Here is a 24,351-nt window from a genome sequence, read left to right on the forward strand (position 1 = left end):
GGACATTCAGAGTAACAATACTTCCGATGGATGTTAACTAAGGCTGAGAAACTGGTATACAAATAAGTGACTGAATCTTAATCTTTTTTTAAAGTAACCCTACATAGTGACTTTCAGCATTTAATCAAGACCATGTCAAAAAGAAAGAAAATGCTCACATTTGAGTTTGTGAAAAAATTTACTTTCATATTTGAAATTTCTCTTACTCCATTACAAAACGGTTCCCACTTTATAAATGACCCTTTTAGGTGGAATAAAACCTCCGACCGATGTCCCAATCAGCCCGAAAAGCTCCTATAAAAATAAGTAGCTTGATATTAAAATTTTTGTTTTTTATTAGCCGCACTCATTTTTGCTATCAGTATTTAATATTGCATTTTATGGCAAAAAATTGGAAATGTTTGCGACTAGCCGCACTTATTTTTGCTATCAGCATTCAATATTGCATTTTATGGCAAAAGATCGAAAATGTATTTTTTGTTTGCGATACGATTTCCATTTATAAATAAAATATTTCTTACTCTAAACAAAAAGGTTTTCATTTTGAAAACGACCTCGGTGTGACCTTCTACATATACGATGTGTATGAGAACTGGGGAAATCCCCCCCAAAAATTTCAGCTAATCTTGGGCCGTGGTTTTCTCTGTACTAGGTTGTAGTTATTCATGCAACAAGTGTGCCCTGGCCCTCGGCGTGGGCGCACTCGTCGCTATATTCGAGTGCGCCGTGGCCCTTGGCATGAAAAGTTACTAATTTCGTAAAGACACAAGGATAGAATGTTGCTTTTTAGAAGAGGGAAAAGGGGATATTTTGGCATTCAAGCAGCATGAAAAAAACCTACTTACATTATAATTAAACAATGTATAAAGGCCATTTAATTTAAGCCAACTTTTATCATTTCCGACCAAAGAGGCTAAACCACAATTTCTAGTTATATTATTAATTTCAGATATCTATGAGGATTGAGTTAAATGAGCTTTGAATTGCACGGAGGTTGAGTTGAATGGGGGTTAACTTAAACAGAGGTTCAATTGCACAGGGGTTGAGTTAAACGAACGATGTTAACTAAGCCTAAGATGGGGCTATACAAATTAACGACTGAATCTTAAACCTTTTTTTTAATTATTATCAGAAAAATATTAATCAGTTATCTTTCATTTACTGGAATACTGTATTCCGTTTTGTTTTTCAGTTCAAATTGGCCAGGCTCGACCGACTCTGCAAAGTGCCTTATTACGACGGATGAATAGTTTTCTGCTTCGGCTGTCTTCAAGGGAAATTGTAGAGCAAGGTACTTTAAATGAGTCAGCAAACCAGGAAACAGCACATGACGAGCTAAGGTCAGTTGGACCTTCCTCTCCAAGGAGCATATCACGACCCATAGATATTGTGCCAAGAAGCCTTTCACCACTTGTCATCTCAGATAGGTAACTTTGATAGATAGCTTCAAGGTATTTTGTTCTTCAAAGTAATGGAGAGTATTTCCTATTAATGTTCAACATTCAGGACAATAGTAAACTAAATTGTTAGAGCACCCAAAGTGCTTTAACAATTAAGTTTCAAAGTTAAAGCAAAGTTAAAGTTAAAGCATTTTCATTGTTAAAGCACCATTCAGTGAAATTATGGATTGAGAAAATTTGCCAGGTTCCGATATAAGCTAAAAAATTAATGTCACGTGAAAAATGAATAGAACACCGCTTCGGAGCTAAGTTCTGATTGAAGACACAAATTTTGTCATTAAAAATAACTGAGTGACTTTTCTATGTGAATTGTCTTGCTATGTCCACGTATGTCTGATTGAAGATGAATATCTCAGAAGTCTCGAAAAAAATTGAAAGAAAGGTTTTTAATCTTGAATTAAAAACCGAAGAAAACCTTAAATTCTTATACTTGAAGACATTTTTGTTTCACCAGCTGTTCCAGTTCTGAATTCTACCTAATGGTGGAATTGAAATGGTGGAAAATAATGGTGGAACCGGATATATTTAAATTCCACATAATTCCAACAATGGATAAGATTATGGATAGCGACCAGATCAAGGACCTCTTGGGTAGCAGAAAGTCTTGTTCTTAGGCTTTTAAGGTCGATAGCTTGAGCTTTTGGTTTCCAAATAAGTGGCACTAAACTTTCTCATGTGACATTTGGGTCTTCGTAATTATCCCTGGCTTCAAATGATAGGAACTGGGGCATATAGTCGATATTGTATTTTGCTCACGGAAGCCAAGAAGTATTACATGGATCCTTTCGTTTCGTACGGATAACTATCTCTTTGTCAAGATGCATCTTGGTCACCATTAGTTAAAATACGCTAACATCTCAAATGGTAGCCTCTAAAGCATGTCACATGTTGTTACCTTTGTAAGATTATGCGTAATTTATCCGGTTCCAATCCGGCTGCTGAATTAGAATTCAGCTTTTTTCAGAAACTAGCGTAAGCTAAATTGTGCCCTGCGAAAATTCGCCATGGTTTGACGTCAAATTGATAATCAGTACTAATGTTGGAACCATGCCAAACTTTTTCTTAATGGGGATTCTAATCATGATTCTATTTCGAGGTATCGATTTTAATACTATTTCGAGGATACTTATCATTTTCTTTATTGTATCGGTCATTGCCGTTCTTTTACCGTTTCTGAACTTAAGGCCTACAAACTAAAAACGGAAAATAATACCAAGAAGTTTCGTCGTTAAGATTTCATAAATGTTCAATTTTATTGTTAAGTTTTCACGTTTTTTTCCAATTTGTGTTCACGTAATTTCGCTTTTTGCTCAATTTCAATAAACAAAAGAAATTTAATTGATAACATGAAGGAAATTTACGATCTCAAGAAAAGTTGGGCCCCGTCCTGCAGGGTTACCACCGTCAGTAGGATTTTACCAGATCTACTAAATTTAGAGGATCTAGTAAATTTTCCGAAATCTAGTAGAAACTAGTAAAAAGTCATGATTTATAGTAAACAAAACTTTTTTTTATTTTCCATGAATTCAGGGAAAAAATTATCGTAAATATATGACAATTTACAATTTTTGCTTGTCTGTTTTACAATTTACAATTTTGCTTGTCTGTCTCTTAAAGAGACAGACACTTCACTTCCGGCGTCTAAAGGTCGACAAAATCATCTTTCTGTGTATCAAATCTTACCAACTAAAAATGAAGCTATAATGACTCTTGGATTTGTGATGATTGGGAATCTATTGGAATCAAAACAAAAGCCACCCAAGGTGATTTGGTGAATCTTCTCAGTATGAAAATTTTTATTGAGCAGAAAGGAGCCTGCTGAGAGAATTAAAAGTAAGTAGAAATGTAACATTATATATATATATATATATATATATATATATATATATATATATATATATATATATATATATATATATATATATATATATATATATATATATATATATATATATATATATATATATATATATATATATATATATATATATATATATATATATATATATATATATATATATACGTGTTAAGAAACAGTTATCACTCCATAGTATGCCAAAAAATTGTAGTTACCAAACTTTGAAAGCAGTGAAAGTTACCTTTTTTTCAGAATTGCATAAAATGAATCATTTTACTTGTAGATCGAAAGTTTATCATCCTTTCATCCTAGGGTAGAATTAAATAAATAAAAAACAAGTTTTTTTAACTGAAAGTAAGGAGCGACATTAAAACTTAAAACGAATAGAAGTTAATCCGTATATGAAAGGGACTGCCCCCTCCTCAATACCGCGCACTTTACGCTAAAGTTTGACTGTCTCACAACAGAATTTTTTTTTAAACAATAAAAAAACTTTAGCGTAAAGAGCGAGGCGTTGAGGAGGGGACAGCCCCTTTCATATACTGAAGGATTACTGAAGGATTTTTGAACTTGTAGGTTTCCGGAATTTTCAATCATACTATAAAAACGAAAGAAAAGAGGAAAAGAGAAAAAAAGGAAGAAAAAAGGAAAATGGATTGTGAAAATCGTATTGACTATCCTCCTATAGTAAAAATCGATGCTTGATGGTGCGAAAATTTTTTTTGGAGCATTTAGTAAAAACAGATGCGATCTAGTAAATTTTTCCTCTCCGATTTAGTAAATTCTTCCAGGTCAGGGTGGCAACCCTGCCGTCCTGTGTCCACTGAAAACGTCTCGCCGCAAAACCCTTCCCTTGGGTAACCTTTCCATTGCACTTACTGGCTGAAGGGCCATGAAACGGAGATCAACAGTGCCAGTAGGGACTGGAAAGTCCAATGCCGTATTATTTTCCTTTTTTCTTTACTAAAGGCAAACAAAAAAGGTAAAAGCATATAAACGAAAATTACTGATGTTAATCAAGTGCCATTACAGAAGTTAATCAAGTATGAAGAATATGTTATATGTCATAATCGTCATATGTCATAATATGTCATAATTTTTAGCATGTGGGATGTAGCTTAGAAGACCATAAAGAAAGGACTGATCCGCAGAGGCATCAATTTACAAAAATGTAGGGGCACTTTTTTATGATAATATAAAAAAGATATTTAAATGAAAAGACCAAAAAACTGTTTTTATTTAATCTAGGAGAAAGACAAAAAAGATGGGGCCCTCCCCCTATTCTCAAATTGACTTGTCTTCTGACCCCCCAACCTAAAGGGCTTTATTCTTTATACCTGTTTTTTTTTCCAGAAAATTTATTTGCATCTTGTACTTAAATTTGCTGGTGCCCTCTTATGATTTAATTTTATTCCAAGTGTAAATTACACTACCAGAGGGGATGGGATATCTCCCTACAAAGACGAACAATTGCTGAATAATCTACGAAATTATATTTTCTAGTCTTAGAGCTACTTTTTCGGAGTCATCTTTTGTATCAGTCGTTGCTAATCCCCAGCCGCCTCCACGGGGTTTGATATGGCTCTATAGATCCGAAACAAGTAGTATTTTAAGCATAGATTTCTCTAAATGTATTTGAGGTCCTACTGACCTGACATGGTGATTTCGGCTCACTCTTTGCAAGGTTCAACTTAAAGAAAAAGCTTGAGATTTGTTTATAATTTTATTTTTTAATCAGATACTGGCATTTAATAAAAAGGAAACGGCGACAATACTAAATATTTCACAGATCTCAAAACCAAAGAATAAACAAAGGAAAAAAAATAACAGATATTAGGATAAATTCTTGAAAAGTGTAAGAAGCACCAATGGGAACATATTAGGAACCACAATTACACTTGAGGTTGGTGTCATATAAAAATAGAATATCCTACAGAAAGTAGGGTATTCTTGTTGCAAGATTTCTTTTCTGAACTAAACTGTATGATTATAAAACTTTTACTTCATCTCATTCCGAAAATTTCAATTGAATACATTTTCATCTTCACTTAACATCTTCTCTGCACCCACCATCTTTACTAATAGTACTACGTAGGTAAGTGAAGCTGTTCACTTGATCAATCTTTTCGTTGCACAACATCACCTTTTCATCTTCACTCATTCCTAGCCTTAGCGACTTAGTATTCTAATACATTATACTAGAATCAAACAGTTCGTGGTAACGAACTGTAAGTAAGGAGCGACCCGGCTCAATGGTAACCGAAACTCTAGAAAACGGATACCAATTTTGATACTAATAGATACATCAAAATAATTAAATTTCAATGCTAATTTCAAATATAGAGCTGTCATCAAATTTTGTCCTACCCACCAAAAGTTACGCACCTAAGAAAATTTGCCTAATTTTCGAAAAAAGTGGAGAAAACCCTCTTAAAGTTATAGAACCTTAATGAAAATAATAACTTAATATTCAGCGCATCAGAGAACCCTACTGTAGAGGTTTCAAGCTCCTATCTACAAAAATGTGGAATTTTACATTTTTTGCCAGAAGAAAGATCATGGATGCGTTTTTATTTATTTGTTTGTTCTGTTTTTTTTTTTTTTTTTTTTTTTACAGGGGTGATCGTATCGACCCAGTGGTACTATAATATCGTGGGAGGGCTAATTGGAACGGAAATGAAAATTTCTAGTGCCCTTTTTAAGTTACCAAAAAAAATGGAGGGCACCTAGGCCCCCTCCGACTCTCATTTTTTTCCCAATGTCACCCGATCAAAATTCTGAGATGGCCATTTTGTTCAGAATGGTCAAAAATATGATAAACATGTCTTTTAGGATGACTTAATCCCCGAAGTTCCCAAAGGGAGGGCTAAAAGTTATGAACTTTACCCAATGTTAACATATAGTATTGGTTATTGGGAAGTATACAGAAGTTTTCAGGAGGTTTTTTTTCTGGTAGTGGGAGGGAAGGGTGGGTCGGTGGTTATGTTGGAGGATCTGTTCATGAAGGAAGTTTTCATGGGGGAAGGGAAATCGCCGGGAATGGGGCGCCGGACTAGCCAGCATTATTTATTGGCTATTGGGAAGTATACAACCATTTTCAGGAAGGATTTTTTTCTGGAGGGGGGGGGGCTAGACGAGGGGGTTAATCCGGAGAATATGTCCGTGGAGGTCGTGGGCTGGGGGGAAGGTTATTGGCTATGACGGGGGCCCCTTTTTTACAATAATTTTTTAAAAAAATATAAGAAATTAAATAAAAAAAAAAAAACAAGTTTTCTAAAATGAAATTTAATAATTAATATTAGAAATTAAAAAGAACATAAATTAGAAAGTATGTGAGGGGGGTCTCCCCAAAGGCAATACCTCGTTCGTTAAGCTACAGTTTTTTTTTAGTGCTTTCAAAAGAGCTATCTATTCTAATTAAACGGCCTTTGTGATTCAGTAGTTTCTTAATTAAATTTTTTTTTAAATTTTAACGTAAACAGCGTGTTATTTACAAAGGGGAGAACCCCCTCATATACGTAATAACATATACGTAATAAAAAAAACAATAAAAAAACAAGCGATACGGCTCAATAGTAATCGAAACTTTTAAAAACGGAATTTTGATGTCAATAAATGTATCAAAAGAATGTGTTTATAATGCTGATTCTAAATATATAAATTTTATTAAGTTTAGTATTACTCATCAAAGGCTACGAGCCTGAGAAAATTTACTCGATTTTTTAAAGAGGGGGGAAACATCCCCTGCATTAACTAAAAAACGATCAGAAATTAAATAAAAAAAATAAGATTTTTAAACCGAAAGTAAGGAGCGACATTAAAACTTAAAACGAACAGAAATTATTCTGTATGTTAAAGGGGCTGTCCACTTCTCAACGCCTCGCTCTTTATGCTAAATTTTTTTATTGTTTTAAAAAATAAAGTTGTGAGACAGAGTCAAACTTTAGCGTAAAGAGCGAGGCGTTGAGGAGGGGACAGCCCCTTTCATATACGGAATAATTTCTGTTCGTTTTAAGTTTTAATGTCGCTCCTTACTTTCAGTTTAAAAAACTTGTTTTTTTTATTTAATTTTTAAATTAAGATGATTACGAATTCGTGGAATTTTAAAGAGAAAACCAAACTTCGACGTAACCAACAACCACATCTTAGAAATGTTGTTAGATTGACTATCAAGCTTAGATTGGGTGTGATTCACCCAGATAAAAGAAGCTTTATAGAGTAAGCAGGTTTAGCAAAACTCAGTTGAAGGGTTCCCTCTATCAGACTTGTAATTTGCATCGAATGGTACATTCTTACTTCCCTTGGATCTGCGCCTGTAATTTTTTCATGTCAATTCAGTTATGAAGGGCAAGGTGGTGTCACTTCGTTTATAAAACTTGGATTAGCCTTGAAGCTTTATTTCTCCCACAAAAAAGATGCTTTGTAGCGTAAATTTCTTTGAAAACGCGCTTTTAAACTTTCGGTTACTATGGGCTTAACTTCGTTCTTTACTAGGGTGCAGCGAATGCTGCGACCATGATAAGACTCCCTAATATTGGAGGAACAAACAAAAAGTTAAATAAGGTAGACTCAAATCATAAAAAGGGTTGGATTGGCTATGGAACATGGATGTAATACCCATATAAAAGACGCTTAAGTAATAAATTGTATAAGATTTTATTCCAAGGGCTCTTAATATCCACCTTTTAATTAGCCTCGAACGGTGCACCCCTATCCTCCTTGGATCCGTTTGCAGAACAAAGAAATTTACAGAACAATAATATTGTCGTGTAAGGTCATTCATAAGGGGAAATGGAGTGTCAAGTCGTTTGAAAAACTTGGACTAGTTCTGAAATGTGAATTCATCCATGTAAAAGGGACTTTGTTATGTAAATAAGAATCCTTGAAATTGAAGAGAAAAAATGCAGAACATCAAAATATCCGAGAGGTTGAAAAGTTATTGGATTTGCTATAAAGCTTGGATTCGCTGAAAAAGGGGGAAGTAGTAATTTTCATGAAGTTCAGTTGAAAGGTTCTCTGTATCCAACAACATCGAAGGGTATAGATTGCTTTTGGATCCCTGCCAGCAACCATCGGGTTAAATCTTTTATCAAAGAGAGAAGAGGTTGTCAAGTCCTTTACTTCAGTAAGCTTTGGACATTGGATTCACTCATATAGAAGAGGCTTTACAGAATGAATATTACTCCTTAAAATTGAAGGAAAAAGTAAAATATTTTTAAGCGTTGTGCCTTTTAAACCCATATAAAATACGGTGAAGTAATAACTTTTACTAGATTCAGTCTAAGAGTTCTCTATATCCAACTTATAAACGGCATCGAACGGTGCAACTATATTCATCCTTGATTGGAGCTAGAGTCGGTCATTGGATCTGGGATTTAGTAAGGAGGGGAGAGGGTGTCAGGTCATTTTAGAAAATATGGATTAGCTCTGAAACTTGAATTTTCGTAACAGAAGAGCCTCTAGAGAGTAAATATACTCCGCAAAATTGAAGACCTATATGAAAGATGTGAAGCAACGAGTTACACCAAATTCAGTTGAAGTGTATCCTAGTTTTAAAGAACATGGAATAGTGCAACTAAATCCGACTTAGGTCTGTGATCCCACTTAGATTCTGTTATTGGATCTATGATTTATTAAAGAAGGGAAAGTGTGTCAAGTCATTTATAAAACTTGGAATAGCTCTGAAACTTAGATTTACCCATATAGAAGAAGCTTTACAGGGTAAATATAAATATCAAACAGTTTGTGGTAACAAACTGTGAATAAGGAGCGACACGGCTCAGTTGCAACCTAAAATATAAAAAAAACATAAGTTTTTATAACAATAGATACATCAGAAAAATCGAATTTGTATGCTGATTCAAAGTATAAAAAGTTCATTAAGTTTAATGTTACTTATCGAAAGTTACGGCCTGAGAAAATTTAGCCCAATTTTAAAAAAAGAAGGAAACCATCCCCAAAATGTTAAGCGATCTTAATGAAAATTGCGCCGTCAGAATCAGTTTACCAGAGAACCCTACTGTAGAGGTTTCAAGCTACTATACACAAATATGTAATTTTGCAGTATTTGCCACAATAAAGATCACGGACGCGTGTTTATTTGTTGTTTTTTGTTGTTTTTTTTTTTCAGGGTAATTCTATCGAACCAGTGATCCTAGAAGATCGGGGGAGGCCTCATTTGATTCTATATATAAAGTCCTAGTACCCTTTTTAAGGGATCAAAAAGATTGCTGGGCAGCTACCCCCCTTTTCCCGAAAGACGTTCGATCAAAATTTTGAGATGGTCATTTTGTTCAGTATAGTTGAAAGATCCAATAACTATGTCTTTGAGGATAACAAGACCCCTCAAAGGCCCTGGGCAAACGGTTGTAAGTTGCGAAATTTGTCCGTTGTTTACGTGTAGTATTTATTATTGGGAAGTACAAAGATATCTTATTTTTTGGAGAGGGAATTTTCTGTTTGGGGGGGGGGGATTTACTGCGATGAAAATCTTCCTTGGGAAGGGAGGTTTCCGGGGGTGAGCTTTCCATTGGGAAATTTAACAGTGCCGGAATTCGCGAGAATTCTACAAAAGGTACTAGGTATAGAAATTTCCTTTCAAATGAGCTCTTAAACTGCTCTGTATGACGTCCCAGTGCCCTGCTAGCAGTGGCGGAAAAAGAAAAGAAAAAACAGGACAATCAATGCTACCTAAGCAAAAAGTAATTTTTTTTTGTTGTTCAAGCCAGGGGACTGTAAATCTCCAGAACAAGGTTTTTGGTCATGGGTATTTCAATGGTTTTCGGTCCTATGTCATTTTTTTTTTCGGAATTTTCTCCATTTCAGGCTATTTTTCGGAATTCCCATAAATTTGTTTTCGAAATAACATTTTATAGTTAAGACTAATGGAGATAATAGTAGCCATTCCTGAAACAGCTACAAGCAGGGGCGTCTGTAGGCTCATTTTATTGGTGGGGCGATCTTCATAAATTTTACCGAATCTCTACCTGATTTATGCCGAATTTTCGGCAGAAATCTAGAATTTTGCCAAATTTTGGCCGATTTCGCAAAAAGTTGGGGGGGGGGGTGCCCCTCCCCGCACCCACCCTAAAAGCCAGACAAGACCATACACATCACTCCTTGTGTAATTTGGTTTGTCGATGGATAGGTGACTAGTCATGGTTAGTGATAGGTGACTTCAACTGCGATGTTCGTAGCTCTTCTACTCACGTCAACTTAGTTTAAGATTAGTTGCCAGTGGGTTACTGTGTATCACCTAAAGCTCTTAATTACAGTTATATCTACAATAGTTGGCACTGGGATTGACCATTGTATTTCTTCCGCCGATGTTCTCTGCTCTGTCGTTTATGTTGACGAAAAGGAGCGTGATTTGGACCACCTTCCCCTCTACTAATACTACTACTAACAACTCACTGCAGCACCAAGCCGCCTGAAACCAAAACAGCTACGCACGCTCCTCCTCCCTCCCAATCTATTAAAAGCATACCTTTTTACACCCGCCCATGAAGTTCCCATGTCCTTTAAATCTTTCTTTATGACGTCCTCCCACCCCAGACGAGGACGGCCTGTTTTCCGTTTAGCCCTAGAGGGTTGGCCGAAAAGAACAATTTTCGGCAATCGTCATCCTTCATCCGCACAACGTGCCCTAGCCACCTCAACCTTTCTTTCATTATATCCCTAGAGAGCGTTATTGAACCACATTTTTCGTATAGCCTATTGTTTGAAATACGACCAGTCAACCGGGTACCCAGAACAATCCGTAAGCAATTTCTATGGAAAACGTCTAGCAAATCTTTATCCGTTTTTCGAAGCACTCCTGCTTCCGAGTCATATTTGAACACTGTCATCACTGTAGCTTCTAATATTCTAATCTTGGTTTGCAGACTCATCTTCCTATTCTTCCAAACCTTTTTTTAACTGTGAAAAAACACCCTGGGCCTTGGCTATTCTACTTTTGACATCTTCACTGCTCCCGCCATCTTTACTAATAATGCTACCAAGGTAAGTGGGGCTGTCAACCTGACGAATCTTTTCGTTACTCAACTACACCTTTTCCATCTTCAGTAATTCCTAGCCTAAGTGACTTAGTCTTCTTAAAATTTATTTTCAAACCTATTCTAGCACCCTGAACTCGCAAAATATCTAAAATTTCATTCATTTTGCTCACGTTTTTATCTAGGATGCTTAAATCATCAGCATAATCTAAGTCAAGGAGACTTTTTCCTCCTAATTCGATTCCGTGATCTCCCATTGCCTTTCCTGTGCTCCTTAGGACAAAGTCAATCAAAATAATTTATAGAAAAGGGGATAGAAAACAACCCTGCTTAACTCCTGATCTTACTTTAACATTAACTTCTGATCCATTTAGTGATCCTTTTGGTGTTACTAATAAAAAATGGTGTATGAAAAGAGAGTAGAGCAAAGCCAATTGGTCTTTATATATTTTTACCCTAACAACTAACAACTCTGTTGTTTTGCGTTAAGGTCCTTTCTAATCTACTATGCGTGAGTGTTTTTTTTTTGCCCCAAGCAAGAGTGTAACTAAATTTTTATTACCTTTGCTTAGTTGAGTGTATGAAACAAGCTTAGAATGCGGCTGTCTCCTTGTCCGTGTTAAACTCAACTCAGAGCCGGATTTGGAAAGAAGGCCCCGTTCTTAAAGCCGTCAAAATCGTGCTAAAGACCAAGTACAGTATTCACTATTATCATTTTCAGCGCTTAGTATCTAATTTTTTGCCACCTTAAGGTTTGCATCGTCATGTTATTTCTGTATCAACTAAAATTGTTAATTCTGCTTAAACCTAAAAATTAGTTGAAGTTTGTAAATTCGTGTTGTTAATTTATGCTTAAACTTATGTCTAAATCGAGTGATCTTGACGGGTTTAGCCCTCATCATTTACGTTGTGATTGTCCGGCACTTAACACTCAACTTTAGTTACCTCTTCAGTTCTGTTTATTGTTGTCATTAGTGCCATTCCCTCCTTTGTGGGACGGTAACTTTTATTCTTAAACGTGGAAAAGACCCTTTTGAACGCAGTTCATACAGGCATATCACTGTTGCATACAATATTAGTAAAATTTTTGAATATATTCTGTTTCCATATATTATTGAACGAACTGCGAAAGATTCAAACCAATTTCGGTTTCAACCTCGTATTGGGTGCCAACATGCGGACGAGGTTTTACCTTCAATTCTTTATGATGCCCAGTCAAAAGGTTATGAATTACATATTTGCCCTTTGAATGTGTTTAAAGCTTTCGACAGTATCTGCCATGCACAAGTGTGGCACTCTTTTTCAGAGTTTGGGGTGAACCCTTCTGTCGCACATTTACTTATATTTCGGTATAGCAATTTGTTTCTTCGTTTGAAATCGCGTACAGAGTTCTGCGGTAATACACCAGTTCAGTCAAGAGTACGACAGGGTGGAATGCTATCACCTTATCTATTTAATGCTTGCATTTAAAATGTGTTATCAGGAACCAGGCCTTCGTGTTTTTAGAATTTATCTGATGTGTCTTATATTACGTACGCGGACGACCTGCCAGTCTTAAGTCGGATCAAGTCTATTTCAGCATTATCCGTGCGGCATATTTCGATGATGTTTTGGAATGTTGGTCTGTCTTTGAATCTTGATAGATGCGAATATTTAGTTTTTAATCCCAAATCATCAGCTCATAATTTGTCCTGTGGATCATCAGTAATTCGTAATGTTGCGAATCTACGGTGTTTAGGGATTAGTGTTTGTTCTATACACCCTCTTTTGTGACTCCAGGCTCTGAGAGATGTTAAAGAAAAGTTTAAGATTGGGCATGCGAAAATTGTAGCTAATCATGGAAAACATTCAAGTCTTTTTTTAAGCAGTATTCTAGCGTATTTTAGATATTGCAAATTTTTGCTGTACCTTCCTACTTCTTATCGTAATACACGTATTATTGGGAAGTATGGTGCTACCGACTTACTCAATCGTTTGAATTGCTTAGTGCTAATTTAAGAAGCATGTCTTTGTGTCCATAGGCCCAAACCATAATATTATCTGTGTGTTTTGTCTGAGATAAAGGTTTAAGTTGTCTCTGTGTTTGATTTTTCTTTCTTGCAAGTGTAAATCATTCCGCTTGTTTTGTTTAAAAGTGGGCAATAAACAAATTATCATTAATATTATTATTGAAACGGAAGCCATTTAATATATGAAAGAAAAGAGCGGGGTTGGAACTTGAAACAAATAGAAATCACTCCGACAAGGGAGTGGGCTGCCTCTCCCATCACATCCTGAACTTTCTGCTCTTTACGATAAAGTTTTGTTTCGGTTTTCAAAGGAAGCAGTATGAGATTTAAAACGTAAGTTCAAGAATAAAAGTACTCAGTTAAATGTATCTGCTTTGAAACATAACGTTTTTAGCTTGACTCTATTTTTGCTCGTTTGAATTACTGAAATCTTTCCCACTTGCCATAAAATGTGTCTATTTTTTATTAACAAAATTAACAAAAATATCTCTCTATTTCCCTTCTCAAAACAGAAATATGGGTCTGTATTAGAATTTAAAAATATCACCAGGACTTTACAAGTTCTCGCTTCACTGTAATCTCAATTATCAGGGTTGCAGCAGTAGCTGCAACCTAGTTAAGAACGAAATGCAGCCCATTGTGACGTAAGTTTTTGTGGTTCTTATTATTTATACCCGTTTTCTGTTCTTTCTGTAAAAAAAAATAAAATAAATTGTTTATATATATGTTTTTACAGTGAAATCCCAGTTTCTCCACCATCTACAATACACTCAGATGCCCCTGTGAATATTGATTCAGTTACCTATGATTCCCTGGCCAATCAAAGTGAAGACATGCCTGGGACGGACCAGGAAATTTTTGGCTCAAGTCTGCCGAACAACAGATCTAGTGTTAGCTTGTCAGCGTATCTTAGTTCTAATGCAGATCTTACTGGAGATAGGTATTCCTATTTTTACTTTCGTGAGGCTAATTTTATATTTGCGCTGTGGATCTAGGACTGTCCATCAGTATTTTATTTGGGGAATTTCACGCGCAAGAAAGAATGGATTGTTTTTTTTTTCACGCTCTAAAAGCTAGGCTATTCATATTAATTTGATAACAAATTATCGAAATGAGCATGAATCGCAATGAAGATAGTACACATGACGTGTCAGCTGGGACAATCATGATAACTAGAGGATTAAAAAGAGGAACATGTGAAGGTTTGTAGGTTAGTGATTAGTCAAAAGGATTTATGGATTCTTAATACTGAAAAGGTTTTTATTTATTAAATCAACATTTTTTTAAACATTGTTAGATATTTTTCAGGGAAATCGTTTACTTTTTGTTTTGCGCATCCCTCGGACTGACCGTGTGTTAAACAATAAGCACTGCGAAAAATTCAATCCTACTTTTTTGGGCTATAATGAGAGAAATACTGAAATGGCTAGGACATATTCTACGGATGAAGGGTGACAGATTGCCAAAGACCATCCTTGTCAGCCAATCATTTAGGGCCAAACGGAAAACAGGTCGTCCCAGAACAAGGTAGGGAAGGTCGTTAGGCAAGATTTAAGGTTAAATAAAACATCTTGAGATGGTGTAAAGAGAAAGGCTTTGGATAGATTGGGCTGGAGGTGGAGAGTGTGTAGCCGTCTTTGCCTGAGGTGAGTTGGTGCTGCAGTGAAAGTAGTAGTTGTAGTTGTGTTCTGAAAAAAAAAATGGTACAATTGCAGGCTATTGGTAACTTTCAAGCCAAACAATTTTGACAACAGCTTACAAAAGGCAACAATTTTGAATATTTCTTTTTCGTTTATGTTGTACTACAGTGGCAGAAAATTAAAATAGCCAAAAATCGGTTTGCCGAGCTGATATCGGGCTCGCAATAGGCTTCTGATTATTAAAAAGGTTCGTATTTTCCGTCATATTTTGATAATTTAGAACGAAGATTCGGAAAACCCTATTTTGTTTGGCACAAAACAAAAAGTACATGCGACTTCTGTTTTGACGCCCTTGAGTTGCCTTTTTCCTTTTGTATCATTACTTACCAGTGAAGTTTGGTCATAAATTTATAATTATAATAGTATTTGTTACAAAATTTCAAGTTTTCACAGTAAACTAACTGATTCCAGATAATTATGTTTCCCAGAAAAAAAAATCAGAAAATGCTCCTTTGATAAACCTTACATAAACAATCCCATAAAAATATAAATCCGCACGAAAATAAGCTTATTAAACAGGGGTAATTTAGCTGAAGCAAATAAGTTAAGAAAGGAATTAAAAATTCAAATTAGAAAAGCTGCCTGAGCCTATTATAAAAATAAAATAAAATACTTGCGCCATGATAAACCAAAGAACTGGTACTCTGAAATTAAAAAACTTACCGGCAAGAGTCAAGAATAACTAAATTTTAATATAAATGAACCTCCAAAGACCACAGCTAATGACCTCAATAAGTTTCTGGCTTCTATTGTCCAGAGTCTCCCTTGCGGTATAAGAAATCTTTTATCCCTTTTTTTACTGATACAATAAATAATGGTTAATTTGTACATAAATTTTGTCTTTTCTCTTATAGAATAAAAGAAACAGCTCGTTTTTCTTTTTACTCTTTTTTTTTGTTCCCTATCCCCTTTTTATGGTGTTTTTTAAACATTTGTTAATGTGTATATTATTTATTTTTTCAGTTTTATCGGTTTTTATCTTTTTAACTAGTTGCCATTTTGCAGTTTTTAATATAAGTGACAAAGGAATCATATAGCATTCCGATATTTAATTATTTATTTATTTTTATTTTTTGCATTGCTTGCCAATTTTTCAGTTGTTGTGCTTTTATTATGATTTTCTTGCTTGTTTGTTTTTTTATGGACTTCGAAATTCGAATTCGGCCCTTCAGTGCTTGTGATAGTAATTTCTCGAAATAAATATCTCTATCTCTAAACGCAACAGAAATTGTGTCAGCTTGTAGTAATGGGTTCGTAGTTTTTTTTTTTGGATAACTTTTAGTAACTCCCAAAGCGTTAATACATATAAGATAGAAGGTGCATAAGATGAGTTAGCGGCGAATCAGCAATGAATTGCACGCTGCGGCGGCTAGCTCTTTCTTCAATATCACCAATTTTTGTCACTAGATCAATGATCCCGTAACGGCTACTGACGTAACTATTCGAAAACCATAAAGGTAAACGCAACAGAAAATTTGTCAGGATAACTTTTAGTAACTCACAAAGCGGCGATACATATAAGATAGAAGGTGCACAAGATGAGTTAGCGGCGAATCAGCAAGGAATTGCACGCTGCGGCGGCTAGCTCTTGCTTCAATTTCACCAATTTGTGTCAATGATCCTGTAACGGCTACTGACGTAACTATTCGAAACCCATAAAGGTAAACGCAACATAAATTTAGCCAGCTTGTAGTAATGAGTTCGTAGCTGTCTTTTTTGGGTAGCTTTTAGTAACTCCCAAAGCGGTGATACATATAAGATAGAAAGCGCATAAGATGAGTTAACGGCGAATCAGCAAGGAATTGCACGCTGCGGCGGGTTGCTCTTACTAATTTTACCAATTCTTGTCACTGGATCAATGATCCCGTAACGGCTACTGACGTAACTATTCGAGAATCATAAAGGTAAAGGCAACATAAATTTTGCCAGATTGTAGTAATGGTTCGCAGCTGTCTTTTTTGGGTCACTTTTAGTAAGTCCCAAAGCGGTGATACATATACGATAGAAGGTGCATAAGATGAGTTAGCGGCGAATCAGCAATGAATTGCACGCTGCGGCGGCTAGCTCTTTCTTCAATTTCACCAATTTTTGTCACTGGATCAATGATCCCGTAACGGCTACTGACGTAACTATTCGACAACCATAAAGGTAAACGCAACAGAAATTTTGTCAGCTTGTAGTAATGGGTTCGCAGCTTTCTTTTTTGGATAACTTTTAGTAACTCCCAAAGCGGTAATACATATAAGGTAGAAGGTGCACAAGATGAGTTAGTGGCGAATCAGCAATGAATTGCACGCTGCGGCGGCTAGCTCTTGCTTCAATTTCGCCAATTTTTGTCACTGGATCAATGATCCCGTAACGTTTACTGACGTAACTATTCGAAAACCATAAAGGCAAACGTAACAGAAATTTTGGCAGCTTGTAGTAATGGGTTCGCAGCTTTCTTTTTTGGATAACTTTTAGTAACTCCCAAAGCGGTAATACATATAAGATAGAAGGTGCACAAGATGAGTTAGCGGCGAATCAGCAAGGAATTGCACGCTGCGGCGGCTAGCTCTTGCTTCAATTTCACCAATTTTTGTCACTGGATCAATGATCACGTAACGGCTACTGACGTAACTATTCGAAAACCATAAAGGTAAACGCAACAGAAATTTTGTCAGCTTGTAGTAATGGGTTCGCAGCTTTTTTATTTGGATAACTTTTAGTAAATCCCAAAGCGGTGATACATATCAGATAGAAGGTGCACAAGATGAGTTAGCGGGGAATCAGCAAGGAATTGCACGCTGCGGCGGCTAGCTCTTGCTTCAATTTCACCAATTTTTGTCACTTGATCGATGATCCCGTAACGGCTACTGACGTAACTATTCGAAAACCAGCAAGGTAAACGCAACGGAAATTTTGTCAGCTTTTAGTAATAGGTTCGCAGCTTTTTTTTTGGATAACTTTTATTAAATCCCAAACCGGTGTTAAATATAAGATAAAAGGTGCACAAGATGAGTTAGCGGCGAATCAGCAATGAATTGCACGCTGCAGCGGCTAGCTTTTTCTTCGATATAACCAGTTTTCGTCACAGGATCAATGATCAAGTAACTGCTACTGACGTAACTATTCGAAAACCATAAAGGTAAATGCAACATAAATTTTGCCAGCTTGTAGTAATGGGTTCGTAGCTTTCTTTTTTGGATAACTTTTAGTAACTCACAAAGCGGCAATACATATAAGATAGAAGGTGCATAAGATGAGTTAGCGGGGAATCAGCAATGAATTGCACGCTGCGGCGGCTAGCTCTTGCTTCGATATCACCAATTTTTGTCACTGGATCAATGATCACGTAACGGCTACTGACGTAACTATTCGAAAACCATAAAGGCAAACGTAACAGAAATTTTGTCAGCTTGTAGTAATGGGTTCGTAGCTTTCTTTTTTGGATAACTTTTAGTAACTCCCAAAGCGGTTATACATATAAGATAGAAGGTGCACAAGATAAGTTAACGGCGAATCAGCAAGAAATTGCACACTGTGGCGGCTAGCTCTTGCTTCAATTTCACCAATTTTTGTCACTGGATCAATGATCTCGTAACGGATACTGACGTAACTATTCGAGAACCACAAAGGTAAACGCAACAGAAATTTTGCCAGCTTGTAGTAATGGGTTCGCAGCTTTCTTATTTGGATAACTTTTAGTAACTCCCAAAGCGGTGATACACATAAGATAGAAGGTGCACAAGATGAGTTAGCGGCGAATCAGCAAGGAAGTGCACGCTGCGGCGGCTAGCTCGTGCTTCAATTTCACCAATTTTTGTCACTGGATCGATGATCCCGTAACGGCTACTGACGTAACTATTCGAAAACCATTAAGGTAAACACAACGGAAATTTTGTCAGCTTGTATTAATGGGTTCGCAGCTTTCTTTTTTGGATAACTTTTAGTAACTCCCAAAGCGGTGATACATATAAGATAGAAGGTGCACAAGATGAGTTAGCGGCGAATCAGCAAGGAATTGCACGCTGCGGCGGCTAGCTCTTGCTTCAATTTTACCAATTTTTGTCACTGGATCGATGATCCCGTAACGGCTACTGACGTAACTATTCGAAAACCATAAAGGTAAACGCAACAGAAATTTTGTCAGCTTGTAGTAATGGGTTCGCAGCTTTTTTTTGGATAACTTTTAGTAACTCCCAAAGCGGTGATACATATCAGATAGAAGGTGCACAAGATGAGTTAGCGGCGAATCAGCAAGGAATTGCACGCTGCGGCGGCCAGCTCTTGCTTCGATTTCACCAATTTTGTCACTGGATCGATGATCCCGTAACGGCTACTTACGTAACTATTCGAAAACCAGAAAGGTAAACGCAACAGAAATTTTGTCAGCTTTTATTAATAGGTTCGCAGCTTTTTTTTTTGGATTACTTTTAGTAACTCCCAAAGCGGTGTTACACATCAGATAAAAGGTGCACAAGACGAGTTAACGGCGAATCAGCAATGAATTGCACGCTGCTGCAGCTAGCTTTTGTTTCAATTTTACGAGTTTTCGTCACTGGATCGATGATCCAGTAACTGCTACTGACGTAACTATTCGAAAACCATAAAGGTAAATGCAACATAAATTTTGCCAGCTTGTAGTAATGAGTTCGCAGCTTTCTTTTTTGGATAACTTTTAGTAACTCCCAAAGCGGTGATACATATCAGATAGAAGGTGCACAAGATGAGTTAGCGGCGAATCAGCAAGAAATTGCACACTGTGGCGGCTAGCTCTTGCTTCAATTTCACCAATTTTTGTCACTGGATCTATGATCTCGTAACGGATACTGACGTAACTATTCGATAACCACAAAGATAAACGCAACATAAATTTTGCCAGCTTGTAGTAATGGGTTCGTAGCTTTCTTTTTTGGATAACTTTTAGTAACTCCCAAAGCGGCGATACATATAAGATAGAAGGTGCACAAGATGAGTTAGCGGGGAATCAGCAAGGAATTGCACGCTGCGGCGGCTAGCTCTTGCTTCAATTTCACCAATTTTTGTCACTGGATCGATGATCCCGTAACGCGTACTGACGTAACTATTCGAAAACCATAAAGGCAAACGTAACAGAAATTTTGTCAGCTTGTAGTAATGGGTTCGCAGCTTTCTTTTTTGGATAACTTTTAGTAACTCCCAAAGCGGTAATACATATAAGATAGAAGGTGCACAAGATGAGTTAGCGGCGAATCAGCAAGGAATTGCACACTGTGGCGGCTAGCTCTTGCTTCAATTTCACCAATTTTTGTCACTGGATCAATGATCTCGTAACGGATACTGACGTAACTATTCGAGAACCACAAAGGTAAACGCAACAGAAATTTTGTCAGCTTGTAGTAATGGGTTCGCAGCTTTCTTATTTGGATAACTTTTAGTAACTCCCAAAGCGGTAATACATATAAGATAGAAGGTGCACAAGATGAGTTAGCGGCGAATCAGCAAGGAAGTGCACGCTGCGGCGGCTAGCTCGTGCTTCAATTTAACCAATTTTTGTCACTGGATCGATGATCCCGTAACGGCTACTGACGTAACTATTCGAAAACCATTAAGGTAAACACAACGGAAATTTTGTCAGCTTGTAATAATGGGTTCGCAGCTTTCTTTTTTGGATAACTTTTAGTAACTCCCAAAGCGGTGATACATATAAGATAGAAGGTGCACAAGATGAGTTAGCGGAGAATCAGCAAGGACGTGCACGCTGCGGCGGCTAGCTCTTGCTTCAATTTTACCAATTTTTGTCACTGGATCGATGATCCCGTAACGGCTACTGACGTAACTATTCGAAAACCTTGAAGGTAAACGCAACAGAAATTTTGTCAGCTTGTAGTAATGGGTTCGCAGCTTTTTTTTGGATAACTTTTAGTAACTCCCAAAGCGGTGATACATATCAGATAGAAGGTGCACAAGATGAGTTAGCGGCGAATCAGCAAGGAATTGCACGCTGCGGCGGCTAGCTCTTGCTTCGATTTAACCAATTTTGTCACTGGATCGATGATCCCGTAACGGCTACTGACGTAACTATTCGAAAACCATAAAGGTAAACGCAACAGAAATTTTGTCAGCTTGTAGTAATGGGTTCGCAGCTTTTTTTTGGATAACTTTTAGTAACTCCCAAAGCGGTGATACATATCAGATAGAAGGTGCACAAGATGAGTTAGCGGCGAATCAGCAAGGAATTGCACGCTGCGGCGGCTAGCTCTTGCTTCGATTTCACCAATTTTGTCACTGGATCGATGATCCCGTAACGGCTACTGACGTAACTATTCGAAAACCATTAAGGTAAACACAACGGAAATTTTGTCAGCTTGTATTGATGGGTACGCAGCTGTCGTTTTTGGATAACTTTTAGTAACTCCCAAAGCGGGGATATATATAAGATAGAAGGTGCACAAGATGAGTTAGCGGCGAATCAGCAAGGAATTGCACGCTGCGGCGGCTAGCTCTTGCTTCGATTTCACGAATTTTGTCACTGGATCGATGATCCCGTAACGGCTACTGACGTAACTATTCGAAAACCTTAAAGGTAAACGCAACAGAAATTTTGTCAGCTTGTAGTAATGGGTTCGCAGCTTTTTTTTGGATAACTTTTAGTAACTCCCAAAGCGGTGATACATATAAGATAGAAGGTGCACAAGATGAGTTAGCGGCGAATCAGCAAGGAATTGCACGCTGCGGCGGCTAGCTCTTGCTTCAATTTTACCAATTTTTGTCACTGGATCGATGATCCCGTAACGGCTACTGACGTAACTATTCGAAAACCATAAAGGTAAACGCAACAGAAATTTTGTCAGCTTGTAGTAATGGGTTCGCAGCTTTTTTTTTGGATAACTTTTAGTAACTCCCAAAGCGGTGATACATATCAGATATAAGGTGCATAAGATGAGTTAGCGGCGAATCAGCAAGGACTTGCACGCTGCGGCGGCTAGCTCTTGCTTCGATTTCACCAATTTTGTCACTGGATCGATGATCCCGTAACGGCTACTGACGTAACTATTCGAAAACCATAAAGGTAAATGCAACAGAAATTTTGTCAGCTTGTAGTAGTGGGTTCACAACTTTCTTTTTTGGATAGCTTTTAGTAACTCCCAAAGCGGTAATACATATAAGATAGAAGGTGCACAAGATGAGTTAGCGGCGAATCAGCAAGGAATTGCACGCTGCGGCGGCTAGCTCTTGCTTCAATTTCACCAATTTTTGTCACTGGATCAATAATCACGTAACGGCTACTGACGTAACTATTCGAAAACCATAAAGGTAAACGCAACAGAAATTTTGTCAGCTTGTAGTAATGGGTTCGCAGCTTTCTTATTTGGATCAACTTTTAGTATACCGCTTTGGGAGTTACTAAAAGTTATCCAAAAAAGACAGCTGCGAACACATTACTACAAGCTGACAAAATTTCTGTTGCGTTTACCTTTATGGTTTTCGAATAGTTACGTCAGTAGCCGTTACGTGATACATATAAGATAGAAGGTGTAACTACGGCGTTAAATATCCTGGCGAGGGTGAGTTTATCAATACTATTTCTCAGGCTTACTACCTTTCCGTAACCTGTCGTAAGAGACCAAGATACAATATCTTTAATAAGCCCGGTGGTCGATCTTATCGTTGACCCATAATTAATTCCGAGATACAGCAGGCTATCCGATTCATTAGTCACTGAACCTTCAATATCGAGCGAAACAGAGAAATTGTACTTCGCCGGCCTGTTAATAATACAAAACTCTGTTTTGGAGACATTCACAGCAAGACCAATAGATTTATAAAGTTTAACAATCTTAGCCAAATTTTCCCGTGAACCAGATATAGAAAAACTGAGTAGCGGTAGATCTTTGGCGTATGACAAGTAGCTAATATCAAGCTCATCAAGGTTGAAACTTCCCTTTAACTCTCTAGTGACTGTATACGTTGCGCAGTTAAATATAGTTGGGCTTAAGCATGAACCCTGTTTTAGACCTTTAAGTAGTGTTACAGCTTCCGAAAGCACCGGACGATTATTTTGCTTATCTCTACCTAGCACAATACGTTTAACTGTGTTAATATACCAAAAATGCAAAATGGACACAATGGAGGGATCAACGTGAAGTCAAGTGAAAATTCTAATCTTGGAAAGAAACAAAGAAGTGTCATTTTCAAATTGAATCTGGATGAACATATAAAAGTCCGAAAAGAAAAACAAAAGGAGAGACATTTTTCCCTGGGTAGGAAATCATCTTACAATGCAGAAGAATGTTATTACATATTCCTCCTAAGATATGTCACTCTGGTTGCTGGTAATTGGAGCCTACCGCTCGTTCCTTTCTTAGTTGTAATAGGGGTGCATTTTTTATAACACTTGGAGGGAGGATTTTTGTGCAAAAGTTTTTTCATGAACTTTTTGTGTCGACATGAATTTTTTTTTCTTCAGGGATTTACAACATTATTGTCTTGGTAGACATAGGAAACACTTTTAGATAATGATTGTTTACCATCCGAGCCAAACCAAAGATCTGGTTTTGGCAAGTTGACAAACCAGAGTTTTGGTTGACAATATCAGCCAAAGTTCTGATTCGCTGGAAAAAACAAGTTCTGATTTTGCTGGAAATAAGTCTTAATCTGCATGGTTAGATAACCAAAGCAGACCAAAACATAGAAAATTGGCTAGAGGACTATTCTAAACTGTCAGAATTGTAGATTAGAATTCAGTGTAAGTAGTCATATTGGAAGCACAAAGATCTGTTGATACACAAGAACTTTGTATATCAAAGATCCGTTCTGATTCGCTGGAAAAAACAATTTCTGATTGCGCTAGAAACAATTAGAATAGAATAGAATATGATTTATTGGCTAAAATAGCACAGCTAGTATAAGCACGTCAGAATTACAATAACAAAGCAGATGTTAGGGGATAAACATAAAACAAAAAGTTGAATCAATAATAAAACAGATGTTATCGGATAAACATAAAACAAAATTTATATCAATTATTAAAATGGGAAACGAAATAGGGGGCAAAAGAGTTTTTGTACCTCATGGTCAACATTTGAAGATACAGGTCCAAATGGGTATTTGGAGCTCTACGAGTATTGAGTCTGGTCTTAGGAAGGATTTAGGGATTTTCTTTAAGGGGGGGGGGGGAGAAAACGTCGATGATAGTCAGAACTAAGGCGCTTGTGACCAAAGTTCATGGTGAGGATGTGACGTCGTGATTCCAATGTAGTAAGTTCAAGTCTAGCCAAACCTTCATCGTATGTAGTATACGACGTCCCCAGTATAATTTGTATTGCTCTCTTTTTAATAGTTTTAATTTAAGAACATTAGTGATTG

The 24,351-nt window shown here is 36.9% G+C and overlaps 1 protein-coding gene across 4 annotated transcripts in view; it reads left to right on the forward strand.

Moving 5' to 3' along the window:
- LOC148955677 (DDB1- and CUL4-associated factor 6-like) overlaps window positions 1–24,351 on the forward strand; it is a 102,458-nt gene that overhangs the window by 39,855 nt on the left and 38,252 nt on the right. For all 4 annotated transcript variants that reach the window (XM_089103396.1, XM_089103403.1, XM_089103416.1 and 1 more), the window contains exons 7-8: window positions 1,193–1,427; window positions 14,058–14,261. In XM_089103396.1, the coding sequence (XP_088959522.1) occupies window positions 1,193–1,427; window positions 14,058–14,261 (439 nt within the window). The remainder of the gene's footprint in view (window positions 1–1,192; window positions 1,428–14,057; window positions 14,262–24,351) is intronic.

Source organism: Artemia sp. Qi Xiang Cuo, chromosome 2, assembly GCF_049724085.1.
Source record: "Artemia sp. Qi Xiang Cuo chromosome 2, ASM4972408v1, whole genome shotgun sequence".
NCBI lineage: Eukaryota > Metazoa > Arthropoda > Branchiopoda > Anostraca > Artemiidae > Artemia > Artemia sp. Qi Xiang Cuo.